This window comes from Salvelinus namaycush, chromosome 37 (assembly GCF_016432855.1).
Source record: "Salvelinus namaycush isolate Seneca chromosome 37, SaNama_1.0, whole genome shotgun sequence".
Taxonomy (NCBI): Eukaryota; Metazoa; Chordata; class Actinopteri; order Salmoniformes; family Salmonidae; genus Salvelinus; species Salvelinus namaycush.
Genome location: NC_052343.1, coordinates 455370 through 475326, shown reverse-complemented (window position 1 = coordinate 475326; position 19957 = coordinate 455370). Strand labels below are relative to the sequence as shown.

Below are 19957 nucleotides of genomic sequence, written 5' to 3'. Positions count from 1 at the left end.
AGCCCCCTGTGGAAGGTGTGGAGGTAGAGGCTGACGGTGCTGGACTCCCCACCTCTTGGCTGGGCACATGGAGCAGGTTCTGGGGGTGGTAGCTGGAGGACAGGGCCTGAGACTCCAGGGTGCTGGAGTCCTGTAGCTGCTGCACCGTGGAGAACTGGGCCTGGGCATAGCCGTCCGCGGTGATGGTGAAACCTGCAGGAGGACACAAAAGGGGTACAGTCAGCACTACAGCATGCAATGGGTTAACCCTGTATGAGCACTTAATGGGACTCTAGCAACTCTAAAGGAGGGTGTACAGTGCATTCGTAAAGTATTCGGACCACTTGACTTTTCCCACATTTTGTTACGCCTTATTCGAATGTATTATTCTTCTTCATTTTTTTACTTAACTGACTTGCCTAGTTAAATAAAGGTTAAGAACAAATTCTTATTTACAAAGACGGCCTACCGGGGAACAGAGGGATAACTGCCTTGTTCATGGGGCAGAACGACAGATTTTACCTTGTCAGCTTGGGGATTCAATCCAGCAACCTTTTGGTTACTGGTCCAACGCTCTAACCACCAGGCTACCTGCCGCCCCTATTAATAAAAAAAAACGAAATTTAAAAAATCCTCATCAATCTACACACTATACCCCATAATGACAAAGCGAAATCTGGGTTTTAGACATTTTTGCTAATTTACTTAAGTATTCAGACCCTTTGCTATGAGAAATTGAGCTCAGGTGCATCCTGTTTGCATTGATTATCCTTGAGATGTTTCTACAACTTGATTGGAGTCCACCTGTGGTAAATTCAATTGACTGGACCTGTCTATATAAGGTCCCACAGTTGACAGTGCATGTCAGAGCAAAAATCAAGCCATGAGGTCGAAGGAATTGTCTGTAGAGCGCAGACATCAGTGTCGAGACATAGATCAGGGGAACGGTACCAAAAGAATTCTGCAGCATTGAAGGTCCCCAAGAACACAGTGGCCTCCATCATTCTTAAATGGAAGAAGTTTGGAACCACCAAGACTCTTCTTTTGGGGGCCGAGTGACGCAGTGGTCACTCGGTGACGCAGCATCGCAGTGCTAGAGGCGTCACTACAGACCCGGGTTCGATAAAAAAATCAGAGCTGACCGCCCGCCAAAACTGAGCAATCGGAGGAGAAAGGGGGATACCTAGTCAGTTGTACAACTGAATGCCTTCAACTGAAATGTGTCTTCCGCATTTAACCCAACCCCTCAGAGAGGTGCGGGGGCTGCCTTAATCGACATCCATGCCCAGGAAACAGAAGGGCCTTGGTCAGGGAGGTGACCAAGAACCCGATGGTCAATCTGACAGAGCTCCAGACTTCCTCTGTGGAGATGGGAGAACCTTCCAGAAGGACAACCATCTTTGCAGAACTCTACCAATCAGGCCTTTATGGTAGAGTGGCCCCACGAAAGCCACTCCTCAGTAAAAGGCACATGACAGCCCGCTTGAAGTTTGCATAAAAGCCACCTAATGACTCTCAGACCAGGAGAAACAAGATTCTCTGGTCTGATGAAACCAAGAATCACCTCTGGAGGAAACCTGGCACCATCCCTACGGTGAAGCATGGTGGTGGCAGCATCATGCTGTGGGGATGTTTTTCAGCGGCAGGGACTGGGAGACTAGTTAGGATCTAGGGAAATATGAACTCAGCAAATTACAGAGAGATCCTTGATAGAAACCTGCTCCAGAGAGCTCAGGACCTCAGACTGGGGTGAAGGGTCACCTTCCAACAGGACAACAACCCTAAGCACACAGCCAAGACAACGCAGGAGTGGCTTCGGGACAAGTCTCTGAATGTCCTTGAGTGACCCAGCAAGAGCCCAGACTTGAACCCGATCTCTGAAAAAAACTGAAAATACCCGAAAACCTGCCGCTTCCCAGCCAACCTGACAGAGCTAGAGAGGATCTGAATACTTATGTAACAGTGATATTTCAGTTTTTATTGTTAATACATTTGCAAAAATGTCTAAAAACCAGTTTTTGCTTTGTCATTATGGGGTATTGTGTGTAGATTGATAAGGGGAAACAAATATTTAATCAATTTTAGAATAAGGCTGTAACGTAAGAAAATGTGGAAAAACACAAGGGGTCTGAATACTTTCCAAATGCACTGTATACACATGTGGAAGCTTGAAATCGAAGGACGGGCTCATTGTCATGGCTGTAAGGGAATGAATGTGTTTGATACCGTTCCAATCATTTTAATTCCAGGAACCTGTCCTCTGATTTCTTCCCCCACAAGCCTCCACTGGTACACAGCTTGAACCTTAGAATAGATGAATTGATTACAGAGATAGAAGTGGATTTGAAAAGCCTATTAAGGATACAACTCACACTTCCCAACAGGAGATGCACCACAGCACGAAATGAGTTAACCCTGTACATCTGGATATCTGGCTTTGCCAAAATTAGGAGGAGGACATTAACTAATGACTTACTGCAAACATGACATGGCTAAAAGGGTGATTGGAAAAGTTCCTCAAAAGCTAATTAAGGATCGCAACGACTCATCCTCCTACAATGCGCCATCAACAGACTGATGCTTCCAGAGCCCACGCCGCCAGTCTGTGCGCGCGTGTGGACGAAGACTGTGCAGGAAACTTCCTGTGCCACCAGTCGGATTGTCTTCAGGTGCAAATTAGGGGACTCTCTGAACCACACAGTCATTCATTAAAGCTCCACTCACTGACATTGGTGAACGGCCACGGTTCGTTAAAATGCTGGCAGACGGCAGAGAGAAGTTCCCGGATTTTCCTCATAATTCCTTACTTTCCTTCTTGAAAAGAACAAGAGAGGAGAGGAAATGCGTTGAAGTCCACCTGGTGGAGTGCCACACACATGCTAATGAGAAACACAGACACACACACACATCAATATCCTCCCTGCTGTCGGTCTCGGGTTTATTTATGACATCAAACTTTTTACTTTATCAAAACTATACAGAGAGTATAGGGTGGCCTTGGATGTGGCAGGAAAACCTGTCGAAAGAGAACGTGTTCTAGTGTTTGATGCACCTCTGTAGGAGGGGGAGAGCATATTGCTGTGGGCAATAGAGGCTGGATGCAATCGTTACGGAGACAAAAGGTTAGGCTACCCATTGTGAAAATGTTACATCTGATGTGCCAAGCAGATGCTTTCTGACAGTCCTCGCTGTAAATGGGCTCTTCTCAGCCAGAGGTCAGAGGCAACCATGGCGTTTGTCCATTACACTGGGTTGAGACAGCCGCGGGCTGCCAACGTGTGTGTGTGTGTGTGTGTGTGTGTGTGTGTGTGTGTGTGTGTGTGTGTGTGTGTGTGTGTGTGTGTGTGTGTGTGTGTGTGTGTGTGTGTGTATAATTTACCCCGGGTTAACTCACAGACATTGTTAAATGTACCGAGAGAAAGGTTTGTATGCATGCAGTGTGTGTTTTTGTGTGTACGTGCATGAGTTACCTTGAGTAAGTGCTTGCTGGTCAAAGCCAGGCTGCGGGAGTGTCTGTGTCTCAAACTGGCTAATATTCTGAGGCAGAGCATGCTGGGTAGTCACAAAGGTGTCTGGAGTCAGAGGGGGAAAGATAAGAGGACAGAGGAACAAAGCCGGTTAGTCTGGGTAGACTGTGTAAATAAAAGACCAAAGTATTACGATTCACTTAAAAACATCTGCATTGGACCTTTATCTTAATATCAAATAATTACTGTGATTTTTTTCCAATGAAAAATGGTCAAAAAGAAACAAAACCCAAAATACTGTAGCATCTTAGCAAAGAAACATTTCTCAAGCAAGAAAAAAAACAAAAAAACATTTTGCTAGGACTTGTATGGGAGTGATTTGAGTGGGGAGGGGAAAACAGAAAATGGGCACTTATCGGCAGAGAAGTTTGGAACTCTTTCTTATTGGTCTATTAACTAATTTACCGCATGGTGATGTCAACATGGAAGGCAAAAACTCCCTCCCACCAAAATAGGCAGAAAGTTCAGCTCAAACAGCTCTTACACTAGGTCATTATCATAATTTTCACACTATTATTCCAACCTCATAGTGTGGAAATATATATAAAGCACAGAAAAATCACGCTTTCGACTGCTCTAGGCCATTAAAGCAACACAGCACGCAGACAGCAACAAGAGAGCAAGCCAAGGTTCAGTAGTCAAATTGGGGTTCATCTTTAATTTGCTGTCGGTCTTTGGACCCCAGGCTGAATATCAAGCACAAAGCACTGGAGAACTAGAGATGCTTCACGTAGATTCTTCACTGAGAGGAATTATAGACTATTGACCTCAGATGGTTAAATTCGGCCAGTTCTACCGTGCATGGGGTTTCAATTCAAACATTATAGATGGCAATCAGGATTACCCTCGAAACAGAGGTTTCTAACATCCATGGTATATCCTGGCAAAATGAAAGTCATATGAACATATTTTTTGAAAGTTGAGATTGAGAGTCTAGAGAGAAAGGTCACTAATCAAGTCTCCATTTCCGTTTGCCCTCTAGTTTTTCGAATGGCAAAAAGACTGCCACTGACAATAGTGACCTTTCTTGAAGGCAGACAGGCGACCTGTCCTCTGGAGTAACAACCTGATTCCAGTTTGCTGACCTTTGATCCGTCTAAAGCTCCCCAGTCCCAATCACTGTCACACTGTGATACTCAGACTGCATTCCAAGTGGCTCCCTATTCCCTATATAGTGCACTACCTTTGACAAGAGCCCTATGTGGCACCGCAGAGACCAAGAATACTATCCTACCCCATCCGAGATGGAGACAGGGGGGGGTAACTTTAGAGACTTTCCTGTAGACTCAAACAGCCTCTCTATGTCGACTGTTCTTTGGCATTTAACCGAGGCAGACATGATATGACAAGGACATTTTGTAGTTCGAAGGTTCAACTGTACAGTTGTGGCAAAAAAGTTGAGAATGACACAAATATTAATTTTCACAAAATGTGCTGCTTCAGTGTCTTTAGATATTTTTGTCAGATGTTACTATGGAATACTGAAGTATAATTACAAGCATTTCATAAGTGTAAAAGGCTTTTATTGACAATTACATGAAGTTGACGCAAAGAGTCAATATTTGCATTGTTGACCCTTCTTTTTCAATACCTCTGCAATCCGCCCTGGCATGCTGTCAATTAACTTCTGGGCTACATTCTGACTGATGGCAGCCCATTATTGCATAATCAATGCTTGGAGTTTGTCAGAATTTGTGGGTTTTTGTTTGTCTACCCGCCTCTTGAGGATTGACCACAAGTTCTCAATGGGATTAAGGTCTGGGGAGTTTCCTGGCCATGGACCCAAAATATCAATATTTTGTTACTCGAGCCACTTAGTTATCACTTTTGCCTTATGGCAAGGTGCTCTATCATGCTGGAAAAGGCATTGTTCGTCACCAAACTTTTCCTGGATGGTTGGGAGAAGTTGCTCTCAGAGGATGTGTTGGTACCATTCTTTATTCATGGCTGTGTTCTTTGGCAAAATTGTGAGTGAGCCCACTCCCTTGGCTGAGAAGCAACCCCACACATGAATGGTCTCAGGATGCTTTACTGTTGGCATTACACAGAACTGATTGTAGCGCTCACCTTGTCTTCTCCGGACAAGCTTTTTTCTGGATGCCCCAAACAATCGGAAAGGGGATTCATCAGAGAAAATGACTTTTCCCCAGTCCTCAGCAGTCCAATCCCTGTACCTTTTGCAGAATATCAGTCTGTCCCTGATGTTTTTCCTCGAGAGAAGTGGCTTCTTTGCTGCCCTTCTTGACACCAGGCCATCCTCCAAAAGTCTTCACCTCACTGTGCGTGCAGATGCACTCACACCTGCCTGCTGCCATTCCTGAGCCAGCTCTGTACTGGTGGTGCCCCAATCCCGCAGCTGAATCAACTTTAGGAGACGGTCCTGGCGCTTGCTGGACTTTCTTGGGCGCCCTGAAGCCTTCTTCACAACAATTGAACCGCTCTCCTTGAAGTTCTTGATGATCCGATAAATGGTTGATTTAGGTGCAATCTTACTGACAGCAATATCCTTGCCTGTGAATCCCTTTTTGTGCAAAGCAATGATGATGGCACGTGTTTCCTTGCAGGTAACCATGTTTGACAGAGGAAGAACAATGATTCCAAGCACCACCCTCCTTTTGAAGCTTCCAGTCTGTTATTTGAACTCAATCAGCATGACAGAGTGATCTCCAGCCTTGTCCTCGTCAACACTCACACCTGTGTTAACGAGAGAATCACTGACATGATGTCAGCTGGTCCTTTTGTGGCAGGGCTGAAATGCAGTGGAAATGTTTTTTTGGGGATTCAGTTCATTTGCATGGCAAAGAGGGACTTTGCAATTAATTGCAATTCATCTGATCACTCTTCATAACATTCTGGAGTATATGCAAATTGCCATCATACAAACTAAGGCAGCAGACTTTGTGAAAATTAATATTTGTGTCATTATCAAAACTTTTGGCCACGACTGTACAGGTAACTGCAAAAAAAAGTTTAGCGTAATGGTGTCGTCAGACCGTCTACTTAAGTAGGCAATAGAAAAAAAGCCTGTCTCATGTTCATTGATTGGGTTAAGACGAACTGTCACTCCAAAACTAGCGGACCATTGGAGACTCATTGTCTACGCCTCCCTCTAAACCCCGCTCTTCACGGAAAAATAATGCCAAAACTCGCAATCGAAAAGACTGGCAGTGAAAGCAAAGAAACAGCCATCAAAAGCAGAGATATGAGTAGCGTAACCAAAAGGTAGTACATGCTGGCAAGAGTGTAGGCAACATTTATTCAATAGGATTGGTTGCTGGGAAAGTTTCACCGAAAAGGATTTTTGCATATGTTTTCAAATATATATTTTTAGCTTTTGTCATAGTTTTGCTCTTGCTTTAAAATTATTTGCTTGTAAGTTTTTGCATTTTGATGTCTTATTTTTGTTTAGAATTCTATACATTTAGCTTTCAAATGTTTGTTTTTTGATTTCAACATACTTCACCCGTTCTCGAAAATACAATGTTTACTTTGTCAACTTTAATTTTTCATGTTCACAATTTATTTTATTTTGAAATCAATACACATGGTGTGAAATTGACCCCATTTATGTGGCAGCAGGCCTATAAAGTTATGGCATGATTGTCATCGACATTAAAAGACTATGTTCAAGATCAGACTGCCGTCAGACTGCACCGAATCACTGATCTGGCGATCACCACGCGTCCCTAATAACTACGTTTTACGTGTTCAAGACCAGTGAGTCTGTGCCTTGTCTAAAATGATGCCTTCTAACACGCTGACACTCTTACCCTCATCCTGTCCCAGGGGCTGGTCACTCAGCTGGGTCTCCAGCGACACCTGTTGGCCGCCGTCCACCACCTGCGCCTGGCCCAGTTCCAGCATGCCCTGCTGCTCCGAGCCCACCGTGGGAGGAGCCTCCTGCTGTAGGGTGCCGTCCTCCAACTCCACCTGCAGGTCGTGGGTCACGGTGGTGCCATCCATGGGGTCGTCCAGCGGCGAGGGCTCCGGGTTCTGCTGTTGGTGGAGCTGCTGGGCCAACTCATACCTGGCAGGGGAAAGGGGAGGTGGATTCAGGTTGCTTACTAATTTGACCTACAAAACAAACAGAAATCAGCCATTTTTTATGGAAAGATTTGACATCTAGAGATTTAGAGTTGAGAAAGATTCAATTTCACACAAATTTCAGCAATGTGACAATAACCAAATTGGGAGAGCGACGCAGTGCTAGCCACTTAGCTAGCCAGTATTCTTGATCACATGCCCTGAATTAGGGCCTGTAGTTTTTCCTTTTCCCACCTGGTCAGATCACATGACCTGAAACAACTCTGTGCCCGACAACACATGAGCATTACTAACCTGTGGGTCTTCATGTGCTTCCTGCAGTTGGGTGAGGACTTGAATGTCTTCTGGCAGTAAGGGCACATGTAGGGCCGCATGTCGCTGTGGGTGGTCATATGGCGGCGCAGGCTGCCGCTGGTGGTGAACGTGGTGTCACAAATCAGGCACTTGTAGGCCTTGAGGCCCGAGTGGGTCCGGATGTGGGCCTTCAGCACCCCCGAGGAGGCAAAGCCCTTACTGCACTGGACACACTTGTACGGCCTCTCTCCCGTGTGAGACCTGATGGAAGATGACCTAACAATGTTAATCGCATGAGACAGACCGTGCATTCAGAAAGTATTCAGACCCCAAGACTTTTCCCACATTTTATTATGCTACAACCTTATTCTAAAATTGATTAAAAAATATATATATCCTCAATCTACACACAATACCCCATAATGACAGGTTAAAGATATTTTTGCAGAGTTATTACAAATAAAAAACAGAAAAACTCAAAATTGAGCTCAGGTGCATCCTGTTTCCATTGATCATCCTCAGAAGTTTCTACAACTTGAAGTACACCTGCAGTAAATTCAATTGATTGGACATGATTTGGAAAGGAACACACCTGTCTATATAAGGTCCCACAGTTGACAGGGCATGTCAGAGCAAAAACCAAGCCTCGAGGTCGAAGGAATTGTCCATAGAGCTCCGAGACAGGATTGTGTCAAGGCACAGATCTGGGGAAGGGTACTAAAAAATGTCAGCAGCATTGAAGGTCCCCAAGAACACAGTGGCCTCCATCATCCTTAAATGGAAGACGTTTGGAACCACTAAGATCTTCCTAGAGCTGGCCGCCCAGCCAAACTGAGAAGGGCCTTGGTCAGGGAGGTGACCAAGAACTTGATGGTCACTCTGACAGAACTCCAGAGTTCCTCTGTGGAGATGGGGGAACCTTCTAGAAGGACAACCATCTCTGCAGCACTCCACCAATCAGGCTTTTATAGTAGAGTGGCCCCTTAATAAGGACTCTCAGACCACGAGAAACAAGATTCTCCGGTCTGATGAAACCAAGATTGTACTCATTGGAATGAATGCCAAGCATCACGTCTGGAGGAAACCTGGCACCATACCTACAGTGAAGCATGGTGGTGGCACCATCATGCTGTGGGGATGTTTTTCAACGGCAGGGACTAGGAGACTAGTCAGAACCGAGGGAAAGATGAACAGAGCAAAGCACAGAGATGAAAACCTGCTCCAGAGCACTCAGGACCTCAGACTGGGGCGAAGGTTCGCCTTCCAACAGGACAACGACCCTAAGCACACAACCAAGACAACGCAGGAGTTGCTTCGGGACAAGTCTCAATGTACTTGAGTGGCCCAGCCAGAGCCCGGACTTGAACCTGATCGAACATCTCTGGAGACACCTGCTGTGCAGTGATGCTCTCCATCCAACCTGACAGAGCTTGAGAGGATCTGCAGAGAAGAATGGGAGAAACTCCCCAAATACAGGTGTGCCAAGCTTGTGACGTCATACCCAAGAAGACTCGAGGCTGTAATCGCTGCCAAAGTACTGAGTAAAGGGTCTGAATACTTATGTAAATGTGATATTATTATATATTTTTTTATACATTTGCAAAGATTTCTGACAACCTGTTTTTGCTTTGTCATTATGAAGTTTTGTGTGTAGATTGATGAGGGGGAAAAACAATTAAATCCATTTTTTAAATAAAGCTGTAAGGTAACAAAATGTGGAGAAAGTCTAGGGGTCTGAATACTTTCCGAATGCACTGTATCATCACAAGAACAGAAAGGCCCGCACACTGAATATGCTCCCAAAGACCACCTTCACTGACAACGTTTTGATCCACAAAGGATCTTCCTCTGGTCATATCACAAACACTTTGCATATCAACCCTGGGTATAGTAGAATGTTATGAATGTAATGTTATAGGTGATGTTATGACTGGGTGTGTTATGGTCTGAGTCAATGGCTCAAATGAGGAAGAATAAATAGTTCTATACATGTCAAGGGACTCGAACTTGCAAATCCTGAGAAAAAAAAACAGTAAGCATTATATGTTCTGATTGGTGTACGCAGTAAATTCCCTCTGAGGAACACGTTTATCGGTATAATGTGACAGAGTTTTGACTTGGGCTCGGTCCTGGTCTGAGGTAAACAGACACGAGGGAATACAGAACGTCAATCTCAGATAGGCTGAGCAGAGCAGCGAAGGCAACGTCCTTATTAAGGTTAACTTTTGTTTCCTTGTTTATCGAGACTGTGACCTTTATTAAATAGGCTGTTACTTTTCTTTTCCCCACAGTAGTAAAACGAAGAAACATTTTAGTCAAGGGGAAGATTCGATGTGTCAGCCCAAAGGGCAAAACGACATCTTGAGAGAATCAATGAATATCGCTCGGCAATTACACCTTGTAGCCCCAAACTTCAATCTCCCATTTTTCTCATCCTAAGAAAAAACTCAGAAACTGAATGCAATACTCATTGTAGAGGGATTTTTCCCTGTGGTAAATGGCGGGATGACATTTTCCAGATACATTTGCTAGTTAATGGACCTATAATGACTTAGGCTACTGAAAACAAAAATAAGACCTATCCATCACTGTGACATTACACGTTATTCCTGACAACAACCTGGAGATTAAACCAGACAAAATAAAATGTCCTGTCACACATTTTAGTCATTTAGCAGACCGCTCTTATCCAGAGCAACTTACAGGAGCAATTACTGTTATGGTTACTGGCCCAAAGCTCTTATCCACTAGGCTACCTGCCGCCCCACACTACATCTGAATATTTCTCTCCCCCTCTCTGTCCCTAAATCCCCTCAGAGAGGAAAGCATGTACAGAGGAAAAAGATCTAACTGGCCTGTCCTATCATAAACCAGGCCCGCAGGACATAGACAATAGACATTAGCCAGACCTGGGTTCAAATAGTATTTGTTTTCTATACTTTAAATACACTACATGACCAAAAGTATGTGGACACCTGCTAGTTTAACATCTAATTGCAAAATAATTGCTGCTATAACAGCCTCCACTCTTCTGGGAAGGCTTTCCACTAGATGTTGGAACATTGCTGCGGGGACTTTCTTCCATTCAGCCACCAGAGCATTAGTGAGGTTGGGCACTGATGTTGGCCAATTTTGCCTGGCTCGCAGTCCGCGTTCCAATTCATCCCAAAGATGTTCGATGGGGTTGAGGTTAGGGCTCCGTGCAGGCCAGTCAAGTTATTCCACACCGATCTCGACAAACCATTTGTATGGACCTCGCTTTGTGCACAGGGGTATTGTCATGCAAAAACAGGAAAGGGCCTTCCCCAAACTGTTGCCACAAAGTTGGAAGCACAGAAACGTCTAGAATGTAATTGTATGCTGTAGCGTTAAGATTTCCCTTCAACGGAACTAAGGAGCCCAGACCATTATTCCTCATCCACCAAACTTTACAGTTGGCACTATGCATTGGGGCAGGTAGCGTTCTCCTGGGCATCCGCCAACCCCGATTCGTCCGTCGGACTGCCAGATTGTGAAGTGTGATTCATCACTCCAGAGAACGCGTTTCCACTGCTCCAGAGTCCAATGGCGGCAAGCTTTACACCACTCCAGCCGATGCTCGGCATTGCGCATAGTAATCTTAGGCTTGTGTGCCACTGTGCGGCCATGGGAACCCATTTCATGAAGCTCCCGACTAACAATGATTGTGCTGACGAGGCAGTTTGAAACTATGTAGTGAGTGTTACAACCGAGGACAGACAATTCTTTATGCGGTATGAGCTTCAGCTTCCGCGCTCGCATTCTGTGAGCTTGTGCCTACCACTTCGCGGCTCCTAGACATTTCCACTTCACAATAACCGCACTCACGGTTGACTGGGGCAGCTCTAGCAGGGTAGAAATTTGACGAACTGACTTGTTGTAAAGGTGGCATCCTATGACGGTGCCACGATGAAAGTCATGGGCAATGGGCGTGGCTGAATCCACAAATTTGAAGGGGAGTCCAAGTACTTTTGTATACACTACCGTTCAAAAAGTTTGGGGTCACTTAGAAATGTCCTTGTTTTTGAAAGAAAAGCACATTTTTTGTCCATTAAAATAACATCAAATTGATCAGAAAAACAGTGTAGACATTGTTAATGTTGTAAATGACTATTGTAGCTGGAAACGGCAGATTTTTTAAGGAATATCTACACACGCGTAGAGGCCCATTATCAGCAACCATCACTCCTGTGTTCCAATGGCACGTTGTGTTAGCTAATCCAAGTTCATAATTTTAAAAAGGCTAATTAATCATTAGAAAACCCTTTTGCAATTATGTTAGCACAGCTGAAAACTGATGTCCTGACTAAAGAAGCAATACAACTGGCCTTCTTTAGACTAGTTGAGTATCTGGAGCATCAGCATTTGTGGCCAGAAACAAAGAACTGTCTTCTGAAACTCGTCAGTCTATTCTTGTTTTGAGAAATGAAGGCTATTCCATGCGAGAAATTGCCAAGAAACTACAACGCTGTGTACTACTCCCTTCACAGAAGAGCAAACTGGCTCTAACCAGAATAGAAAGAGGAGAGGGAGGCTCCGGTGCACAACTGAGCAAGAGGACAAGTACATTAGAGTGTCTAGTTTGAGAAACAGATGCCTTACAAGTCCTAAACTGGCAGCTTCATTAAATAGTACCCGCAAAACAACGTCAACAGTGAAGATGCGACTCCAGGATGCTGGCCTTCTAGGCAGGGTTGCAAAGAAAAAGCCATATCTCAGACTGGCCAATAAAAAGAAAAGATTAAGAACACAGACACAGGAAGACTGGAAAAAATTGTTATGGACAGACTAATCTAAGTTTGAGGTGTTCGGATCACAAAGAACAACATTAGTGAGAATGAAAAGATGCTGGAGGAGTGCTTGACGCCATCTGTCAAGCATGGTGGAGGCAATGTGATGGTCTGGGGTGCTTTGGTTGAGGTAAAGTGGGAGATTTGTACAGGGTAAAAGGGATCTTTAAGAAGGAAGGCTGTCACTCCATTTTGCAACACCATGCCATACCCTGTGGACGGCGCTTAATTGGAGTCAATTTCTTCCTACAACAGGGCAATGAACCAAAGCACAGCTCCAAATTATGCAAGAACTATTTATGGAAGAAGCAGTCAGCTGGTATTCTGTCTATAATGGAATGGCCAGCACAGTCACCGGATCGCAACACTATAGAGCTGTTGTGGGAGCAGATTGACCGTAGAAGTGCCCATCGAGCCAACCCAATTTGTGGGAGGTGCTTCAGGAAGCATGGGGTGAAATCTCTTCAGATTACCTCAACAAATTGACCACTTAGAATGCCAAAGGTCTACATGGCTGTAATTGCTCCAAATGGAGGATTCTTTGACAAAAACAAAGTTTGAAGGACACAATTATTATTTCAATTAAAAATCATTATTTATAACCTTGTCAACATCTTGACTATATTTCCTATTCATTTTGCAACTCATTTCATGTATGTTTTCATGGAAAGTGATCCCAAACTTATGAACCGTAGTGTATATAGTGTACTACTCTAGGCAGGCTCAATAAAACCCTCAAAGTATTTGAAAGAAAACAAATACTACTTGAACCCATGCGCCTGCCAGTGGCTCAAACCCTCTGCCATGTGCTGAGCCCTCCTCCCCCTGCCGCCTTGTCCATCCCCGGGCTCTGCTCAGCCCGGCTCATCCCTCTCGCATCAAATGAGGAGCTAATGCCCCTAAGCCACAGGGGTGGACTCTAACTCCACTGATAACAGCAGCTCAGCAGCTGTCTGACATGCTACAGCAGGCTTATCCCAGTGACAAGGTACAAGAGGATCTAAACTGAGGCGAAATATATAACTTCCTCTCACTACTATATATCCATGCACTGTATCAGAAATACATTCACTGGTATATGTCGGCAATGCCGGCTGCTTCAGAGAGGATGATATTTCTAAAGGAATAAATGTGAATACAAACTAAATGTGTGTGTGTGTGTGTGTGTGTGTGTGTGTGTGTGTGTGTGTGTGTGTGTGTGTGTGTGTGTGTGTGTGTGTGTGTGTGTGTGTGTGTGTGCTTGTGTGTGTGTGTGTGTGTGTGCTTGTATTACTATCCTCATGGGTACCGGAAATCCCCAAAAGTCCCCACTAGGATAGTAAAACAAGGAAAATTCTCCCTCGTGGGGACATTTCCGACAAGGACAAATCAATTTTAGGCCCCAGAAGGATAGTAAAACATATGCTGTGTGTGTGTCAAATACATTTTTACTGGTCACATACACATGGTTAGCAGATGTTATTGCGAGTGTAGCGAAATGCTTGTGTGTGTGTGTGTGTGAGACACAGTACGTGAGTGCGTATAGAGGATAGCTGTACCTAACGTGCTGCTTGAGGTGGCTGGATTTCTTATAGGCCTTGTTACAGCAGGGACACTTGTATGGCCGATCATTGTCCACCATCTCCAGGTACGTCTGAAAGACCAGGCGAGGGTTCTGGGACTGGATGAGACCTGGGGAGGGGAGGACAATATGAACAAAGTGCGTGTGTGTGTGCATGCGTGAATGTGAGGGAGCGCGCGAGCATGCATGCGTTACCGAGGTCCGTGATGAGTATGGGCTCTTGCAGGGGGATATCAGGCAGAGGTAGGTTGCTCTTGGACACCTTGGTTCTGTGGATTTTGCGTGGGAACTTGTGCTTCTTCTGCTGCAGGCTCTTGAAGTGGGAGGCGATGTGTGTTTTTCTGTGGCCCGACGTACGGAAGATCTTGTCACAGTGAGGGCACGGGAACGGACGCAGACCTGACAACAAGAACATACACCTCAATTAGCACGTAGAATGAAATAACAATAACGAGAACAAACTGCATCAGTTTTGAAATGGAAATGTATTCATGTCAGTTAAATCAAGAGACAAGCTAGAGAAAATGCTAACTTAAACAGTATCGTATTGAGTATGCCAAAAATCGATTTAACGTACCAATGTCTCCTGAGAGATGACATGAAATCAAAAGAATCCTGTGGCACGCCAACGCCTAAAGTTGTCAGCATGCTTCAGCTCGGCTAGCCGAACCGAACTAGTGTACTCACATACTCGCTTTAAAGACCTTCACTTTTTCTTTTCGTTTTTCAAGCGGCTATAGTACTGTTTGTCCATTTTGAGACGCCATAGCCAGTATACAATTTCTCAGAATTGTCCGAATTAATCTACGATAACTCTAGAAATCTGTCATTCATTTTTACGTTTTTGACGAAGAGATCTTAAATCGCTCAATTTTACATCTAACTAGAATGTTTGGTGCAGTATTTTCCAATATTTGTTTTTTGCATGAAAACGAGTCATCTCTTTGAATGACAACAAAGACTTTATTGAAGAATCCCTACTGTTGACCAATCACAGATGAAGGGGCGTAGACTCGCTTGACTCCGGCTGCCCGAACAACTGAAAAAAAACTCACCGAAGTCCAAAACGAGCAAAATGTTGTCATAACACAACTCTGGAAAAAATTAAGAGACCACTGCTAAATGATCAGTTTCTCTGCTTTTACTATTTATACAGTTGAAGTCGGAAGTTTACATACACTTAGGTCGTTTTTTCAACCACTCCACAAATTTCTTGTTAAACTATAGTTTTGGCAAGTTGGTTAGGACATCTACTTTGTGCATGACACAAGTCATTTTCCCAACAATTGTTTACAGACAGATTATTTCACGGTATCACAATTCCAGTGGGTCAGAAATAAGTTGACTGTGTCTCAATAGGGGGTGCTGTTTTCACTTTGTAAAAATTTCGTTCCCAAATTAAACTGCCTCGTACTCAATTCTTGCTCGTACAATATGCATATTATTATTACTATTGGATAGAAAACACTCTCTAGTTTCTAAAACCGTTGGAATTATATCTGTGAGTAAAACAGAACTCAAGTTGGAGCAAACTTCCTGTCAGGAAGTGAGAAATCTGAAATCGGGCACTCTGTTCTAGGGTCAGTTTATTAATTTGCATGTCTTCTATTGGTCGACATGCACTGCATAGGCCTTCCCCTAGATGTCAGCAAGCAGTGAGAATTGGAATGGAGTTGCTAGGCAGATCTGAGGCCATATAAATGGTCTTGGTACGTAGGGTACAATCTTTTCAACATTCGCCATGACGCAAGACAGACCTCAGGATGTCGTTCTGGAAAGCTCTCGTTATAGGCCTTAGATATATCCGGCTCTGATTTTATTCGATATAGGTGTTAAGAACGTCATAATGTAGTTATTTTAAACCGAGTTATATCATTTTATATCAGTATATTGCGATTTTCTGAATTTTCTTAGTGCTGCGTTATAGTGAGTTGGGCACGTCTTCGCCACATGGCTAATGTTTACTGCTAATTCCAAAGTTGAAGGCGACAATCTACAACCGAGCAACGATTCTTCTGGACAAAGGACAACTTGCCCAAGATTCTGATGAAAGCTCATCAAAAAGTAAGAACTATTTATGATGTTAATTCGTTGTTCTGTTGAAAAATGTAAAACTCCTATTCCGCCATTAATTTCGGTGCGGTCTCGCTTTAACGCAGGCTGTATGTCGTAGTAACGTTAATTTAAAAAATCTAACACAGCGGTTGCATTAAGAACTAATGTATCTTTCATTTGCTGTCCAACCTGTATTTTTTAGTCAAGTTTATGATTAGTTAATGATTAGATTAGGTGCCTCTCCCAAGATTTCTCCCGACATTTTGTTGGCAGCTTGGCTACTATTCTCATTGTATAACCACGATTTGTGCCGCTAAATATGCACATTTTCGAACAAACTCTATATGTATTGTGTAATATGATGTTATAGGACTGTCATCTGAAGAAGTTTGAGAAGGTTAGTGAAAAAATTAATATCTTTTGCTGGTTTATTCGTTATCGCTATTGTTGGCTTGAATCAATGCTGTTGTGTGGTTGGCTATTGTAGTAAGCTAATATAATGCTATATTGTGTTTTCACTGTAAAACACTTAAAAAATCTGAAATATTGGCTGGATTCACAAGATCTTTGTCTTTCATTTGCTCTACGCTGTGTATTTTTCATAAATGTTTTATGATGAGTATTTAGGTAATTCACGTTGGTCTCTGTAGTTATTCTAGTTGCTTTGGTGAGAGTTGTGATGGTGGCTGCAATGTAAAACTATGATTTATACCTGAAATATGCACATTTTTCTAACAAAACATATGCTATACAATAAATATGTTATCAGACTGTCATCTGATGAAGTTGTTTCTTGGTTAGTGACTATTTATATCTTTATTTGGTCGAAATTGTGATAGCTACCTATGCAGGAAAAAAATGGTGAAAAAAAAAGTTGTGTCTTTTGCTATCGTGGTTAGCTAATAGAAATACATATTGTGTCTTCCCTGTAAAACATTTTAAAAATCAGAAATGATGGCTGGATTCACAAGATGTGTATCTTTCATCTGGTGTCTTGGACTTGTGATTTAATGATATTTAGATGCTAGTATTTACTTGTGGCGCTATGCTAGGCTATGCTAGTCAGCTTTTTTTACTGATGAGGGTGCTACCGGATCCGGGATTGTGACCAAGTAGAAGTGCCTTTAAACAGCTTAGAAAATTCCAGAAAATGATGTCATGGCTTTAGAAGCTTCTGATAGGCTAATTGACATCATTTGAGTCAATTGGAGGTGTACCTGTGGATGTATTTCAAGGCCTACCCTCAAACTCAGTGCCTCTTTGCTTGACATCATGGGAAAATCAAAAGAAATCAGCCAAGACCTCAAAAAAACAAATGTAGACCTCCACAAGTCTGGTTCATCCTTGGGAGCAATTTACAAACGCCTGAAGGTAGCACGTTCATCTGTACAAACAATAGTACGCAAGTATAAACACCATGGGACACACGCAGCCATCATACCGCTCAGGAAGGAGACTCGTTCTGTCTCCTAGAGATGAACGTACTTTGCTGCGAAAAGTGCAAATCAATCCCAGAACAATAGCAAAGGACCTTGTGAAGATGCTGGAGGAAACAGGTACAAAAGTATCTATATCCACAGTAAAACGCGTCCTATATTGACATAACCTGAAAGGCCACTCAACAAGGAAGAAGACACTGCTCCAAAACCGGCATTAAAAAGCCAGACTACGGTTTGCAACTGCACATGGGGACAAAGATCATACTTTTTGGAGAAATGTCCTCTGGTCTGATGAAACAAAAATATAACTGTTTGGCCATAATGACCACCTGACTCAGTTACATCAGCTCTGTCAGGAGGAATGGGCCAAAATTCACCGAACTTATTGTGGGAAGCTTGTGGAAGGCTACCCGAAACGTTTGACCCAAGTTAAACAATTTAAAGGCAATGCTAAGAAATACCAATTGAGTATATGTAAACTTCTGACCCACTGGGAATGTGATGAAATAAATAAAAGCTGAAATAAATCATTCTCTCTACTATTATTCTGACATCTCACATTTTTAAAATAAAGTGGTGATCCTAACTGACCTAAGACAGGGAATTTTTACTAGGATTAAATGTCAGGAATAGTGAAAAATTATTTTAAATGTATTTGACTAAGGTGTATGTAAACTTCCAACTTCAACTGTAGGTATGTGTTTGGGTAAAATGAAAATGTTTGTTTTATTCTATAAACTACTTATTCTATAAACATTTCTCTCAAATTCCAAATCAAAATATTGTAATTTAGAGCATTTATTTGCAGAAAATGACAACTAGTCAAAATAACAAAAAAGATGCCGTGTTGTCAGACCTCGAATAATGCAAAGAAAATCAAGTTCATAACCATTTTTATACAACACAATACTAATGTTTTAACTTAGGAAGAGTTCAGAAATCAATATTTGGTGGAATAAGCCTGATTTTCAATCACAGCTTTCATGCGTCTTGGAATGCTCTCCATCACCATCATTAAGTTTGCTGACGACAACAGTGGTAGGCCTGATCACCGACAACGATGAGACAGCCTATAGGGAGGAGGTCAGAGAACTGGCAGTGTGGTGCCAGGACAACAACCTCTCCCTCAACGTGAGCAAGTCAAAGGAGCTGATCATGGATTACAGGAAAAGGCGGGCCGAACAGGCCCCCATTAACATCGACAGGGCTGTAGTGGAGCGGGTCGAGAGTTTCAAGTTCCTTGGTGTCCACATCACCAACGAACTATCATGGTCCAAACACACCAAGACAGTCGTGAAGAGGGCATGACAAAACCTATTCCCCCTCAGGAGACTGAAAAGATTTGGCATGGGTCCCCAGATCCTCAAAAAGTTATACAGCTGCACCATCGAGAGCATCCTGACCGGTTGCATCACCTCCTGGTATGGCAACTGCTCGGCATCTGACCGCAAGGAGCAACAGAGGGTAGTGCGTACGGCCCAGTACATCACTGGGGCCAAGCTTCCTGCCATCCAGGACCTATAAACTAGGCGGTGTCAGAGGAAGGGCCCAAAAAATTGTCAAAGACTCCAGTCACCTAAGTCAAAGACTGTTTTCTCTGCTACCGCACGGCAAACGGAACGCCAAGTAAGTCTAGGACCAAAAGGCTCCTTAACAGCTTCTACCCCCAAGCCATAAGACAGATTAATCCGCTTTACAAGGGGTGTAGAAGCTAACTCGCAGCGCGAGTTTCAAGTTTGGGGAAGATCATTTTCACCATAAAAAAAGCTATTTGACAGATTTGCACATTCTTGGCATTCTCTCAACCAGCTTCATCCCTTGTAAAAAGTTAATTTGTGGAATTTCTTTCCTTCTTAATGTGTTTGATCAGTTGTGTTGTGACAAGGTAGGGGTGGGTATACAGAAGAGAGCCCTATTTGATAAAAGGCCAAGTCCATTTTATGGCAAGAACAGCTCAAATAAGCAAAGAGAAACGACAGTCCATCATTACTTTAAGACGTGAAGGTCAGTCAATACGGAACATTCCAAGAACTTTGAAAGTTTCTTCAAGTGCAGTCGCAAAAACCATCAAGCGCTATGATGAAACTGGCTCTGATGAGGACCGCCACAGGAAAGGAAGACCCAGAGTTACCTCTGCTGCAGAGGATAAGTTCATTAGAGTTACCAGCCTCAGGAATTGCAGCGCAAATAAATGCTTCACAGAGTTCAAGTAACAGACACATCTCAATATCAACTGTTCAGAGGAAACCA

General features: G+C 43.3%; 1 protein-coding gene across 1 annotated transcript in view; it reads right to left on the bottom strand.

Annotated features, from left to right (window-relative positions):
• LOC120031564 (zinc finger protein 236-like) overlaps positions 1–19957 on the bottom strand; it is an 83479-nt gene that overhangs the window by 34688 nt on the left and 28834 nt on the right. The window contains exons 11-16 of the mRNA XM_038977372.1: positions 14409–14612; positions 14191–14323; positions 7845–8105; positions 7277–7533; positions 3450–3551; positions 53–192 (exon numbers count right to left, since the gene is read on the bottom strand). Coding sequence (XP_038833300.1) covers positions 53–192; positions 3450–3551; positions 7277–7533; positions 7845–8105; positions 14191–14323; positions 14409–14612 — 1097 coding nt within the window. The remainder of the gene's footprint in view (positions 1–52; positions 193–3449; positions 3552–7276; positions 7534–7844; positions 8106–14190; positions 14324–14408; positions 14613–19957) is intronic.